The sequence below is a fragment of the Bufo bufo genome, chromosome 2, assembly GCF_905171765.1.
Source record: "Bufo bufo chromosome 2, aBufBuf1.1, whole genome shotgun sequence".
In the NCBI taxonomy this organism is placed as follows: domain Eukaryota; kingdom Metazoa; phylum Chordata; class Amphibia; order Anura; family Bufonidae; genus Bufo; species Bufo bufo.
The window spans coordinates 120,361,978-120,376,003 of record NC_053390.1 but is presented as its reverse complement, the minus strand read 5'-3'; the positions used below and the strand labels follow the sequence as shown (position 1 = coordinate 120,376,003).

The 14,026-nt window shown below is 40.6% G+C and overlaps 1 protein-coding gene across 1 annotated transcript in view; it reads left to right on the top strand.

The window, feature by feature from the left end:
• Positions 1–11,631, top strand: part of ANKRD34B (ankyrin repeat domain 34B) — a 93,082-nt gene extending 81,451 nt beyond the window's left edge. The window contains exon 2 of the mRNA XM_040421492.1: positions 7,777–11,631. Coding sequence (XP_040277426.1) covers positions 7,806–9,374 — 1,569 coding nt within the window. The 5' untranslated portion in view covers positions 7,777–7,805 and the 3' untranslated portion in view covers positions 9,375–11,631. The remainder of the gene's footprint in view (positions 1–7,776) is intronic.
• Positions 11,632–14,026: the final 2,395 nt, after the last annotated feature.

Below are 14,026 nucleotides of genomic sequence, written 5' to 3'. Positions count from 1 at the left end.
GAACGGTGTAGGAATTACAACAGTTTGCATATGTGCCTCCCACCTGTTAAGGGACCAAAAGTAATGGGACAGAATAATAATCATAAATCAAACTTTCACTTTTTAATACTTGGTTGCAAATCCTTTGCAGTCAATTACAGCATGAAGTCTGGAACGCATAGACATCACCAGACGCTGGGTTTCATCCCTGGTGATGCTCTGCCAGGCCTCTACTGCAACTGTCTTCAGTTCCTGCTTGTTCTTGGGGCATTTTCCCTTCAGTTTTGTCTTCAGCAAGTGAAATGCATGCTCAATCGGATTCAGGTCAGGTGATTGACTTGGCCATTGTATAATATTTTACTTCTTTCCCTTGAAAAACTCTTTGGTTGCTTTTGCAGGATGCTTTGGGTCATTGTCCATCTGCACTGTGAAGCGCCGTCCAATGAGTTCTGGAGCTTTTGGCTGAATATGAGCAGATAATATTGCCCGAAACACTTCAGAATTCATCATGCTGCTTTTGTCAGCAGTCACATCATCAATAAATACAAGAGAACCAGTTCCATTGGCAGCCATACATGCCCATGCCATGACACTACCACCACCATGCTTCACTGATGAGTTGGTATGCTTAGGATCATGACCAGTTCCTTTCCTTCTCCATACTCTTCTCTTCCCATCACTCTGGTACAAGTTGATCTTGGTCTCATCTGTCCATAGGATGTTGTTCCAGAACTGTGAAGGCTTTTTTAAATTTGGCAAACTCTAATCTGTCCTTTCTGTTTTTGAGGCTCACCAATGGTTTACATCTTATGATGAACCCTCTGTATTCACTCTGATGAAGTCTTCTCTTGATTGTTGACTTTGACACACATACACCTACCTCATGGGGAGTGTTCTTGATCTGGCCAACTGTTGTGATGGGTGTTTTCTTCACCAGGGAAAGAATTCTTCGGTCATCCACCACAGTTGTTTTCCGTGGTCTTCTGGGTCTTTTGGTGTTACTGAGCTCACCGGTGCGTTCCTTCTTTTTAAGAATGTTCCAAACTGTTGTTTTGGCCACGCCTAATGTTTTTGCTATCTGATGGGTTTGTTTTGTTTTTTCAGCCTAATGATGGCTTGCTTCACTGATAGTGACAGCTCTTTGGATCTCATCTTGAGAGTTGACAGCAACAGATTCCAAATGCAAATAGCACACTTGAAATGAACTCTGGACCTTTTATCTGCTCATTGTAATTGGGATAATGAGGGAATAACACACACCTGGCCATGGAACAGCTGAGAAGCCAATTGTCCCATTACTTTTGGTCCCTTAACAAGTGGGAGGCACATATGAAAACTGTTGTAATTCCTACACCGTTCACCTGATTTGGATTTAAATACCCTCAAATTAAAGCTGACAGTCTGCAGTTAAAGCACATCCTGTTCGTTTCATTTCAAATCCCTTGTGGTGGTGTATAGAGCCAAAAATTTTAGAATTGTGTCGATGTCCCAATATTTATGGACCTGACAGTATGCGTGGCAGTTTTAGAGTACAGAGGAAGGTAGACATATACTGATAATGTAATGTTTGTTGTCGTGTTGTAATACAGTCAATAAAATTAAAGGGATCCTGAACCGAACACATAAAGAGACAAGAACCTTACTTATGCTGAGTAAGGCAACTGCTAGCTGCCATATTCAGGCAGGCAATGAGTGAACACCTGGCATAATAATAATAATATATTTATGTAGTTCCAACATATTCAGCAGCGTTTTACAATGAGGTTTATGGGTCTCTCTCTAAAACAGCGGGAGTAAGCATAAAAATAAGAAAACCAGCCCTCCATTTATTCTCTGCCTGGATGCGGCAGTCACCTTGCCTGATAAAACAGGGTGCACAAAGTGGTTTGGACTCACCCATGGTGCACTTAACTGCATTTTTGAATGCAATTTAAAATTAGTTTTTCTCCAGAATAAAGTAACAAAGCAGTGAATTTCCTGGTGACAAACTCCCTTTAAAATATAATGAAATAAACTTTAGATGTGACTATCTTCGGGTGCATGAATTCCATGAGGTGGAAAGTGGTTATCCTTGTTGAAAAACACAGACATAGACACAGATGACTTTGAAGGATATGAAAAGATGGATTTGGTGAGATCAAACTAACTTGGAATAAGTGACACTTTTAGACCCCTATGACTCTGTTGTACCTAGCAAATGGTGATTGAAAGCCCAACTGAACCCTCCTATACTTCTCTTTTTTTGGGGGGCATTGTTTTTTTGTTTTTTTTTTGCAAGAAAATGACCAGTTAAAACAAAAGCTCACAGATCTGGAGGAAAGGTCAAGAAGACTTAAAGGGACACTGACAGGCCCTATAAACATATTTAGTTATTCCTATGCAGTCATAGATCTATTAAAGTGTATTCCAATGATATAAAAGTACCCCCCGTCCGCATTGTAAACCATGTAAAAACAACTTTATATTGATCTGTCAATCACATTTCTTTATGCCGAAGGGGCGTTTTTTCACATTTCTTTATGTATTAGGTATTCCAATGATATAAAAGTACCCCCCGTCCGCATTGTAAACTATCTAAAAACAACTTTATATTGATCTGTCAATCACATTTCTTTATGCCCAAGGGGCGTTTTTTCACATTTCTTTATGTATTAGGTATTCCAATGATATAAAAGTACCCCCCGTCCACATTGTAAACCATGTAAAAACAACTTTATATTGATCTGTCAATCACATTTCTTTATGCCCAAGGGGCGTTTTTTCACATTTCTTTATGCCCAAGGGGCGGTTTTTCTCCTACCTTTGTGCCCAGCCGCGCCTCAACTGTCGTTTCCTAGTGCCGCCCAGCTCATTATTATTCACTGCGCTGGGCAGCTCTTACATTCCCCGATCCTGTCACCCGAGAGAAGAGTTTCTTGGCCAGCGCAGGCGCATTAACCATCTGAATTTCTAATGACATCAGCGCTCTGAAGCGCTGGATACTAGTGCCTTGGAGGAGAGATTGGATTCAATTACAGGCTTGGGAGAGTGCCGGCGCATGCGCAGATGGTCCGATTGAGGTCGATGCCCATAAGTATCTATCGGTCATGCGCGGGAACTGACAGGATCGGGGAATGTAAGAGCCGCCCAGCGCAGTGAATAATAATGAGCTGGGCGGCGCTAGGAAACGACAGTTGAGGCGTGGCTGGGCACAAAGGTAGGAGAAATGTGTAAAATTCCTGACATAAAGAAATGTGAAAAAACGCCCCTTGGGCATAAAGAAATGTGATTGACAGATCAATATAAAGTTGTTTTTACATGGTTTACAATGCGGACGGGGGGTACTTTTATATCATTGGAATACCTAATACATAAAGAAATGTGAAAAAAACACCCCTTGGGCATAAAGAAATGTGATTGACAGATCAATATAAAGTTGTTTTTACATGGTTTACAATGCGGACGGGGGGTACTTTTATATCATTGGAATACACTTTAATAGATCTATGACTGCATAGGAATAACTAAATATGTTTATAGGGCCTGTCAGTGTCCCTTTAATCTGAGATTTGTAGGCTTCCCTGAGGGATCTTAAAGGATTGGTTACTGCAGAGTATTGGTGTGGATGTTTTTTTCCTTGGCAGTAGACTTGGACAGAGCTCATCGTATAATGGGCAAAAGAAAGGGGGGTGGAAAGAGAGTGGGAGGCTAATTCTTTCTTCTACTTTGTTTTTGTTGCTTGATTTAGTGAAAAACCACTTTCCGGCAATTATTTGTCTGTTATAAATACATGAGACAAGGGATAGGGTTGAAACGGGTTTTCTAAAAAAAACATTGGGCTAGTCAGGAATTTTACACATGTTTTAATAATTATTCAAGTGTTTGGGTTCATCACAGGATAAAGTTCACAGTATACTGGACCTTGACAGATTTGGAGAGTTGTTTTGTGTTTTTATATGGCAGGTTTGCAGGTTTCATACTTGTGTTTGCTTATATTTATCCACCATTCCATTGTAGGTTATTGAGGTTGTTGGGAGGCTTCCTTCTAGAAAAAGGGGAGGTCCCAGTTATGATAATCGGGCACTTTAACTCTATTTTAGATCCAGACATGGACCTTTTAAGATTAAAAAACAAGGATATAAGGAGGAATATTCGCACACTGCTTAGCGATTTTTGTGATGAATTAGGATTAATTTGGAAGTATAGGTATCCTAGGGTTAAGGCTTATTCTTGTTTTAATAGTACACATCAAACTCTTTCCAGAATCAATCTGGCTTTGCGTAGTGATTTTTTCTAGTAAAGTATGTGGAATTAAATATCAACATAGAAGGTTATCAGATCATTGTCCAATTCCTGTGGTTTTAAGATTAGGTGTAAGAAGTGAGGCCCAAAAGAGATTTAAGAGAATTAACCCTCATTGGATAGTAATTTTAAGGGAAGAGGGCAGAATCGAGAATTATATCAGGGAATGTTTTAAAATAAATGCTCCTTCCTCCACTCCACAGGTAGTTTGGGACTGTTTGAAGGCTTATCTTAGGTGAAATGTCCCAGACCTGTAGAAAATATTGTATGAAAGAGCTAGAGCTCAAAAATGAGTCTCGGAAAAAGAAGACTTTATATATTAGCAATTCCACTAATGTACGATATGATGAATGGATTCAGGCCCAGAAAAAATATGAGGACGTCTTCATTAATAAGGCCCAACATAGGGTTATTTTCTGGGCAGAATTATTTTGTGGAAGGAGCCAAACGAGGAAGATTACTTAATCTTGTTATTAAAGCCCAAAGGTCACCAACAGTTGAAGAGATAATTAAAAATCAAGGGAGGGGAAACTCTGTAATGACATAAGTAGTATTAAGGATGAGTTTATTGGTTATTACTCCACTTTATACAGAGCATCATTGGACAGTAAAGCTGAGGAAATTAATCATTTCTTATCTCAGATCATCTTTGCAGTATGCTTAAAGAGGACCTTTCACCGATTCTTACCCTATGAACTAAGTATACAGACATGTGGAGCGGCGCCTGGGGATCTCTCTGCACTTACTATTATCCCCGGGCGCCGCTCCGTTCTCCTGCTATGCCCTCCGGTATCTCCGTTCCCTAAGTTATGGTAGGCGGAGTCTGCCCTAGCGCTGGCCAATCGCATTGCAGAGCTCACAGCCTGGGAGAAAATAACCTCCCAGGCTGTGAGCTCTGCACTGCGATTGGCCAGCGCTAGGGCAGACTCCGCCTACCATAACTTAGGGACTGGTATCTCCGCCTACTATAACTTAGTGAGCGGAGATACCGGAGGGCATAGCGGCAGAACGGAGCGGCGCCCGGGGATAACAGTAAGTGCAGTGAGATCCCCGGGCGCCGCTCTACATATCGGTATAGTTAGTTCATAGGGTAAGAATCGGTGAAAGGTCCTCTTTAATGAACCTATATCAGCGGTGGAGATTCTGTTCGATGATGCTCTGAAAACTGGGTATCTTCCGGCCACAATGGATGAGTCTATTATTATATTGATCTTGAAGAAGGGTAAATTGGAGGTGGACATGGAGTCCTACCGACTAATTTCATTAATAAATACCAGCGCTAAAATATTTGCCAAGGTTCTGGCAATTAGGTTAGCTAAGATCATCCACTGTCTGGTGGGAAAAGATATAGCATAGCCGCAGCAGGCACCTGCGGCTAATGTCTGCGACCGGCAGTAATGCCGATCGCGGACATTTAACAATTCAGATGCCGTGGTCAATCCTGAGCACAGACATCTGAATGTTGAAAACCCGAAAGCTTCTAGGTGTGCTCCGGCTCCCCCTGGCGGAGATCGGGAAAGCTGGAACTTGTTAGCAACAGTTCCTGTTCTCCTGTATGGCAGGAGGTTGCTGCTTAGAAATTTCTATGGAGCCCCTGCCTGTAGCAGGGCTTCATAGAAATGCAGTAAAATGCTCATAAACACCAATGCTAATGCATTGGAGTCTATGAGAAAAGCAATCCAATGATTGCTTGTTATAGTTCCTTATATAGTTCCATTTTGGAAACTACCCCCTCAAGGAATACATTTAGTGGTGAAGTGAAACAAGCGTTTCATAGAATTTAGAAACACATGGCTGTGAAAATGAAAAATTTACTTTTATTTCCAATATAAAGTTGCTTTAGCACCAAATTTTTCATTTTCACAAGGGGTAGCAGGAGAAAATGCACCCCAAAATTTATGCATTTTTTCCTGAATACTGCAACACCTCATACGTGGTCAACCACTGTTTGGGGGCATGATAGCATTCAGAAGGGTAAAAGCGGCATCAGAGCCAGCACAGAGAACATCGCAGCAGGGGGCATCTGGGGGCAATGGGGGACAATGGGGGGGGGGGCAATGACCACATGTGGGGGGCACTTAACTTTATCAGGGGCACTGGGGGCAAGGTGGCAGTCATGCCTGATTTCAGGCTGTGATCTCCAGCGTGGAGATCACAGCCTGAAACCGGCATTTTTTTTCAATGAAGCGCTCTGATTGGTTAGTCTGCAGAGAGGTCCCTTGCCGGCTTCCCCGGTGTCTCTGCTCTCCGGGAGAGCGGAGACTCCGGGGCTGTGACACTTTATAGAGTCACAGCCCCTGTAAGCAGATTGGACGTGACTGTACATCTAAATGCAGTAAGTTACTTGCAATTTGGTCATACAGTTACATCCAAATGCGTGAAAGGGTTAAAGGGGTTGTCTCTCTTCATCAAACAGCATTAATCATGTAGAGGGAGTTAATACAAGGCACTTACTAATGTATTGTGATTGTCCATATTGCCTCCTTTCCTGGCTTGATTGATTTTTCAATCACATTATACACTGCTCATTTCCATGGTTACGACCACCCTGCAATCTAGCAGCAGTGGCCGTGCTTGCACAATATTGGAAAAGTCACTGGCCTATGCGCACTTCCGCAGTCCTGGCCACCAGAGAAGCCTGCTCTTTTTCCTATAGTGTGCAAACACAACCACCACTGATAGATTGTAGGGTGGTCGTAACCATGGAAACAAGCAGTGTATAATGTGCTGGAAAAATGAATCCAGCCAGCAAAGGAGGCAATATGGACAATCACAATACATTAGTAAGTGCCTTGTATTAACTTTCTCTATATGATAAATGCCACTTGCTGAAGTGAGACAACCCCTTTAATATAGTTCATCGTCTTAACTATTCTCCTATGATGTTAAGAAAAATTGGTAAATGGCAAGTTTCAAATTGTACAAGATGTTCTTCCCCAGCAGCATCATTATTTCTGCATATTATTTGGGCTTGTCCTGTCATCTATAGTTATTGGCTCCAAGCCTTTGACTTTATAAATTATAGATTCTCCTTATTTTTAAAGCCAAACTCTCTATCTGCTATATTTGGCTGTTTGATGAGGATCTTTCTGGTAGAAACAGATCGCTTATTCAAGAGGCAGTATTTCTGGTGCGACTCCTGAATGTTCGCATATGGTTATCTAATAGGGTCCTGATGCTATACATCTTCTATCTCTTATGGATCTGGTTAGTAGCTATGAAAATCTATATGAGGTAAAATATCGATCTGGTAGGACAGTGACCTAGATTGGGGCTTTTTTATTTTCTTTCCCTCTCTCCCTCCCCTTCTTCCCCTCCTCTTATTAGGAAAAATCCCCCAGGGCCCTTGCACAGGTAGGATAGGTTGGAATTAGAAATGTATTTATTGATGACTACATTTCTTTCTAGTGATTTAGAATATAATAATAAAATAAGAAAATGTGACAAGCTTCATATAAAAAATGAAATTTATATTCAGAGCAGTGATATAGTAATTTATCATCTTTCTTTTTACAGTTCTTGGGGACACTGAAAAGATATTAATTATGGATGAAGGAGTTGACGTTACAACGGAAGGTAACTCTCTTATTAAGGCAGTATACCAAAGTAGACTACGTCTAACACGACTCCTTTTGGAAGGGGGAGCTTATATCAACGAAAGCAATGATCGTGGAGAGACACCACTCATGATTGCTTGTAAAACAAAACATGTTGACCACCAAAGTGTTAGCAAAGTTAAAATGATTAAATACCTTCTGGAAAACAATGCCGATCCCAATATTCAAGATAAATTTGGAAAAACAGCTTTAATGCATGCTTGCTTGGAGAATGCTGGATCAGAGGTGGTATCTATGCTTTTAGAGAGTGGCGCTGATCCCAGTCTACAGGACCACACTGGATTTTCTGCCCTTGTTTATGCAGTCAACTCAGAAGATAAGGAAACGCTCAAGATTTTGCTAAATGCTTGCAAGGCCAAGGGAAAAGAAGTTATAATCATTACAACGGATAAGTCTCCATCAGGAAGACAGACTACGAGGCAGTATCTAAATGTCCCACCGTCTCCAGGCATTGATCACTGTTCTCCTACACCATGTACATCACCTTCTGAAATTGAGCTAAATACTTCCCCAACACCAATATCAAATGCTTTTGAAGCAGAAAAGGAACTGTTTAACTTTAAAGAGCCTGATACATGTATTGATTTAAAAGGTTCCTCGGAGCCAGGATCGCCAACAAAAAAGCCTCATATGATGCATTATGGGGCAAAGTTGCCACTCCTTCAAAGATTGCACTCTGAGCCCTGGTTGAAGATTCCTCCATCGCTGCTCCACCAACACAAAGTGTCTTCTCTTCAAGAGGAGCTGCAAGATATAACTCCTGAAGAAGAGCTCTCCCTTAAAATGAATGGCTTGGTATATTCAAAGCGTTATTTCACTCGACATCAGAGCATTGATGTGAAAGATACTGCTCATCTTCTAAAAACACTTGACCCATCTGGTCCAAGAAAACTGTCATATGATGAAATAAATTCACAAACACTTTACCCTGAAGGAACACCAAACAAGACAGAAATCCCTGTTGACCAAGACTCTGATTCAGTGCACACAATGTCAGTTTCAAGCCTAAGGAGCATAGTTCAAAGAAGAAATTTAGGTGCAAACCATTACAGTTCTGACTCCCAGCTGACAAGAAATCATGGTCCGACTATAACAGAGGACAGTAAATCTCTTTTGGAAAAAAAGAAGATGTTTTCTCCCCCATCCTTGCTGTCAGGCTCCCGAGAGTCTCTAGAAAATGTATCTGTCACAGCATTGAGTAGAAGGAACCATGCTCTTCTAGAAAGGCGTGGATCTGGGGCTTTACTTTTAGATCACATAAGCCAAACTAGACCGGGCTTCCTTCCACCATTGAATGTGAATCCCCATCCACCTATTCCAGACATCAGCTGCCATAGTAAAGTGTCCAGTGTTGTTTTCCCAGGCGCAAAGCCCCTTGTCCCCTCTGCTCCGCTCTTTCCAAAAGAGTCAAAAAGCAAGAAAATGCTTCTCCGAAGGCATTCAATGCACACAGAACAGATCAAACAACTTGTAAACTTTGAAGAGATACTTGGCTAAAGAAATCCTTCAAATACAAGTACTGGAACTATCTCACCAGCTTTCTCCAGACAGCACCTGCTGCACAAAATGCTTCAGTCCTTTTCTGCAAAGAAAACAGATCTGTTTAGCTTATGCTGGATAAATTATTCAAGCAGTAAAATACTTGGTAGTTAGCAGTAATCACAGTTTTCTCTACAATATAAATGAATTGCTGCCCTACATTTGCAGCCTTTTTTTTAATAAGCATAGCAGGCTGTAAAGAACGAAGACGTATGGAGAAGTAATAGATTCGAGACTGAGCAAGAACATAAGAAACCAGAGGATGGCGCTTTGGAAACTCGACAGTTCAGGCTTATGATTGAGGAGACCATTTGTGATTTTTCTTGGACATGCAGAACTTAGATTTCTTGTGTTTATTAAAGGGGCTATGAGCAGCCTCAGGAACCTTGTAGAAATGTTGCTGACTGACCATTCCTGGGAAGTAGGAATATTTGAAAACCAAGGTGTAGAATGTATGCTGTTAAATAACATGGTCTGTGTTAATGTTCTTCAAAGTTGGAAATGCTGATACGGCTCTTATATTGGTACAAAGTGTGTTTCGGATGGGTTTTATGTTATTTGATGTGTACATTGGATCAAAGATCATACTGCTTTCTGGGAAAGGCAGATATTTTCTGTTCCTTTTGCATGTGGATACAATGCTAGAATATAATGTCCTCTGTCAGCAACACAAGGGCTAATATATAGTAGTCAAGGTAAGGTCAACAATGTGAATGTTAGTGATCAAGCTTGTCATCCACCAGTAATTGTACAAAAAGCTAGAAACGACAGCGCTGTGAACTTAAAAGGCCAGTCCTAATACACTGCGAGCATAATTGGTGACTCTGTGTGTTTCCAGGTTACATGCGCAGCAATTTATTTAAACCAAAGACAGTAAAAGGTTGTGAATACCAAATATATCATCAATATATCAGCACCAGTGTGTTGAAAAGATAATTTATTTGTCACAGGCTCTGTTCACTAGAATTATTTCCATAAGTTATTTTGTAAATTCATTACATTTTTAATCTTTTACTAATTCTGACTTGTAGCCTGGTCCCAAGCTGCATTCATGAATCCATAGGCTGCAAGAGCTGAAAGCTTCTAGCATTTGTTGCTGAATCAACGTCTGCTCAGAATTTGCTGTAGTGATTTGCATGCTGGAAAATGTCATTTTTACAGCCAGGATGTTGCAAAGAATAACTGTCCTTCTATATGATAAGCCATTAGAAATGTATCTGTACGTACCACTGTGGGCAGCTCAAAGCTAAGCATTGGGCAATGCAATTTATTCACAAAGTTAATCAACTTTTTATGTAAATTAGACGTATATATTGTTATATTTTAAGTAAGATTTTATTGTGAGACTTGAAGAAGTGTCTATGAGGCCTCATGCACACAATCGTACTTTTCATGCGTGTGGCGGATAGTACTGTGACCCTTCTATTTCTATGAAGCCATGCACACATCTATACTTTTTGCAGATCTGTGTGACCGTTCCGCAAAGTATAGAACAGGTCTTATTCTGGTCCATATTGCGGACTAGACCTTTCTATTGATGGGAGTGAGAAAAATGCGGGATGCACACAGAAGGTATCTGTATTTTGCAGATGGAAATAAAGTCACGATCTTGTGCATGAGACCTTAAAGAAATATTATTTATCAGCTGTACGAAATAGTAGTTCTTTTAAGTTAAGGCTCTATTGTGAAATCAGAGATGCAATGGTCTTGGCTGTTTCTTTTGTTGAATGAAGTAGATCACAGGCAGTTACACAAGTAAATTGCTTGTATAATGTCATCCAGAATTAGGTCAACTTTTCTATAACAATAATTGACCTTCACAATCACATAATCCCATCATTTCTTTATTTATATTGTGTAAATTACAAAGTAACAAGCACTGTGCAATGAAGAAGTTCTGCCTAGTGCAGGGCCTTTGAATCCCTTTGTCACACCCCACCTCCTCATTACCTACTGTACACTAGGCAGACCATGGTAGATTCACTTTGCCTGGAGTGTATCTTTAAAGATTCAATGTTCATTTTTCTTTTTTTTTTCTTTGAAAAAATTTGGGATCTCTCGATGCCGTTAATCCATCCACTTTGTCGTTTACCATTACTTCACCTCAAGATGATATTCTCAAATCCCCCAACTTTAAAATGCCTTTAGGTTTATTTTGCACAAGGGATACGGAATGAGTCAAGATCTGTTCAGCGAAAAGGTGACGCCATTGCATGCAAGTTCAATCAGTTTTGTCTGCGGATGCGTTTAGCGTTTCCGTTTTTTTCTGCACAGATTCAATCAGTTTTTGATAGGTGTGGAAAAAAAAAAACCCTGAAGAATAACAGTCAACATCTCCTACCAACCATCAGTGAAAAATGCATTGCATCCGGATGCCTTCCTTTTTTTCACACAAGCCCCATTCATTTCTATGGGGCCAGGGCTGCGTGAAAAATGCGCAATGTAGAATATGCAGCGTTTTTCACGCAACGCAGAACTGATGCGTGAAAAAAAAACGCTCATGTGCACAGACTCATAGAAATGAATTGGTCAGGATTTAGTGCGGGTGCTATGCGTTCACGTCACGCATTGCACCCGCGCGGAAAACACGCTGGTGTGAAAGTGGCCTATTTCCCTAACGCAGAGATGATCAGTGACAAACAATGCTCATGTACACAGGCCTATTGGAATTAATGGGTTAGGATTCGTTCCGGAAGCCCTGTCAGTTCAAGATTAAAACACACCGGCGCGGGGGGGGGGGGGGGGGATAATAAATTATGGGGCACGCTATATTTGCTCCATAATTGGCGAATTTCTCTGCGACCCACAGGATTTATGACTTACACTAGAAACTTGTGTAAGTTATAGCTCAAGTCTACATCAGCCCATAGCTGGCATGGATTTGAGTTTCAGGTCCACGGAGCGCTAGAGGAATCTGCCTCTTAATAAATTAGGTGCATCTCACTATTGCCAAGATTGGCATATCGCAACGCAAGTCTTGATAAATCTCTTCCACAGTTTTATTTAACTATGTTAGTATAATAAATCTTGTGTGTTTTCAACCTTGAACTGATGGTGTTTCACTATAGGTCTCGTGTCACTGCTTTCCTCTAAAGGGATTTCACTCTCGTGGGACTTGAGGATATCATCTGGAGGTGAAGTAACCACTAGCAACGTAGTGGATGGATTAACGGCATCGAGAGATCCCATATTTTCGGAAGAGAGATCCAGGATTTGCACATTACTTGGTCTGATTGTTCTTTTAGGAATTATTTTCGTGACTTTATGAGCAGCGCAAGTTTATTATTTAATTGTCTGGTGGAAGATCTCCTCTTCTCTTGCTGCGCTCAGATGAACACTGACTTTTCCAAGGACTTTTTTCAACTTTATATTATTTGAAAAATGTATTGATTTGAAGGAAATGAAAATGCAATGTTATCAATTCTGTTGATGCAGAAAAACTTTGATCTGTTGTCTAAGAAGTTAGTACTAATTGGCTGCAGAGAGCGACCGTTTTGTATTTCTAATAATAAAATGCATATTAATTTATTTATTTATTGCTCTACTATGGCATCTACAGTATGTATATATAGTATTTATGGCTCTATTTTGCTGTAATATGTATTGATCGATGATACATATTTGTATTATTATCATTGAGATTCTGATTATAATTGAGATCTGACATATCAGTTTTCATTTCATTAGTATTACAGATGGTCATTAGGCTTACCACTTTAGAGCTTAGCCATGCACAGTTCCTGTATAGTTCTCTATGTAAAGCATATTAGTGCTTAGACTTAGTGCAATTCCTTAGCTGTGTAGGCTTTATGGAGTATGTGTTTTATGAGCACAATTAATATAACAAACCAGATTGCTGCTGTGTATAGTTATCGATGGAACGCACCTTCTCCTGTTTGGTCATCTGATAATCAGCATATTCGGCCGAACAAAACCTTTCACACCTACTAATGTGATATTGTTCTTTTACAACGTGCTCCACACTGGATGCTGTCAAACATGAGTGGTTCAGATTTTTATTGAACCAAGTAGCACAAATTCCAAAGTGATTAGTCTATAAGTGGTTACAAGCCTATAGATGGATATCACAGTATTATACTAGTGCACGTATTTGTATTTATGGGTAGCAAGCAGAATGCACTTAAAAGCTTTAGAAATGACAGCTATTAAAGTCAAATTGATCTGTATGAGTTTGTATTAATTTAAAAGATGAAGGTACAAGATATTTTGTTAAAAGGCAATTTATGTATTTTAATAATTATTTATTAATTAAAGGGGGTCCTCCGTGAATAATGATTTTTTAGCAAGTGCTGGCAGACTGCCTTTCTAAACAGAAGATTCCTACTTACCTGCTCCCCGCTGCTCCGGTCCTATGCACTGCCTCCGCTGTGTCCATATTCCTATCCCTGCAGTGTTGATGTATGGTGCAGCATGGTCACATGATGCGATGCAGCCAATGACTGGCTTCAGCGGTGACGTGCTACTGGTGGCCGTATGTGCCGTATGTCAGCACTGCATGAATCGGAACGTGGACACAGCGGAGGCAGCATGGAGGACAAGAGCGGCAGGGAAGTATAAATCTTCTGGTTAGAGAGGCAGGCTGCGGGCAC